This window comes from Parus major, unplaced genomic scaffold, assembly GCF_001522545.3.
Source record: "Parus major isolate Abel unplaced genomic scaffold, Parus_major1.1 Scaffold735, whole genome shotgun sequence".
Classification (NCBI taxonomy): Eukaryota; Metazoa; Chordata; class Aves; order Passeriformes; family Paridae; genus Parus; species Parus major.
Window position 1 is genome coordinate 1,720 of NW_015379619.1, and position 1,175 is coordinate 2,894.

Below are 1,175 nucleotides of genomic sequence, written 5' to 3' on the forward strand. Positions count from 1 at the left end.
TTTGAGAAGGTTCAGAGTGGTGGGAACCAACTTTGAGAAGGTTTGGGATGGTGGGACCTGGGTTTGAGAAGGTTTGGGGTGGTGGGACCAAGGTTTGAGAAGGTTTGGGGTGGTGGGACCCAAATTTGAGAAGGTTTGGAGTGGTGGGAACCAAATTTGGGGTGGTGGGACCTGGATTTGAGAAGGTTTGGGGTGGTGGGAACCAACTTGAGAAGGTTTGAGATGGTGGAACCCAGGTTTGAGAAGGTTTGGGGTGGTGGGACCAAGGTTTGAGAAGGTTTGGGGTGTTGGGACCACGGTTTGAGAAGGTTTGGGGTGGTGGAACCCAACTTTGAGAAGGTTTGGGGTGGTGGGAACCAACTTTGAGAAGGTTTGGGATGGTGGGAACCAGGTTTGAGAAGGTTCAGAGTGGTGGGAACCAACTTTGAGAAGGTTTGGGGTGGTGGGACCACGGCTTGAGAAGGTCTGGGGTGGTGGAACTCAACTTTGAGAAGGTTCAGAGTGGTGGGAAGCAGGTTTGAGAAGGTTTGGGGTGGTGGGAACCAAATTTGGGGTGGTGGGAACCAGGTTTGAGAAGGTTTGGGGTGGTGGGACCAAGGTTTGAGAAGGTTTGGGGTGGTGGGACCCAAATTTGAGAAGGTTTGGAGTGGTGGGAACCAGGTTTGAGAAGGTCTGGGGTGGTGGGGACCAAATTTGGGGTGGTGGGACCTGGATTTGAGAAGGTTTGGAGTGGTGGGACCTGGGTTTGAGAAGGTCTGGGGTGGTGGGAACCAAATTTGGGGTGGTGGGAACCAACTTTGAGAAGGTTTGGGGTGGTGGAACCCAGGTTTGAGAAGGTTTGGGGTGGTGGGACCTGGGTTTGAGAAGGTTTGGGGTGGTGGAACCAAGGTTTGAGAAGGTTTGGGGTGGTGGGAACCAACTTTGAGAAGGTTTGAGATGGTGGGAACCAACTTTGAGTAGGTCTGGGATGGTGGGACCTGGGTTTGAGAAGGTTTGGGGTGGTGGGAACCAGGTTTGAGAAGGTTTGGGGTGGTGGGACCAAGGTTTGAGAAGGTCTGGGGTGGTGGGACCTGGTCTGGAAGTGGTGGGACACAGATGACATCACCCAGGTGACCCAAATGACGTCATCCAGGTGACCTCACCTTGACGAACATCTTGTTGCCCACGGCGGCTCT

General features: G+C 53.6%; 1 protein-coding gene across 1 annotated transcript in view; it reads right to left on the reverse strand.

The window, feature by feature from the left end:
- Window positions 1-1,175, reverse strand: part of LOC107199453 (sarcoplasmic/endoplasmic reticulum calcium ATPase 1-like) — a gene marked incomplete at its 3' end in the record, with an annotated part of 7,305 nt that overhangs the window by 1,627 nt on the left and 4,503 nt on the right. Inside the window, exon 3 of the mRNA XM_015616777.1 lies at window positions 1,143-1,173. Coding sequence (XP_015472263.1) covers window positions 1,143-1,173 — 31 coding nt within the window. The remainder of the gene's footprint in view (window positions 1-1,142; window positions 1,174-1,175) is intronic.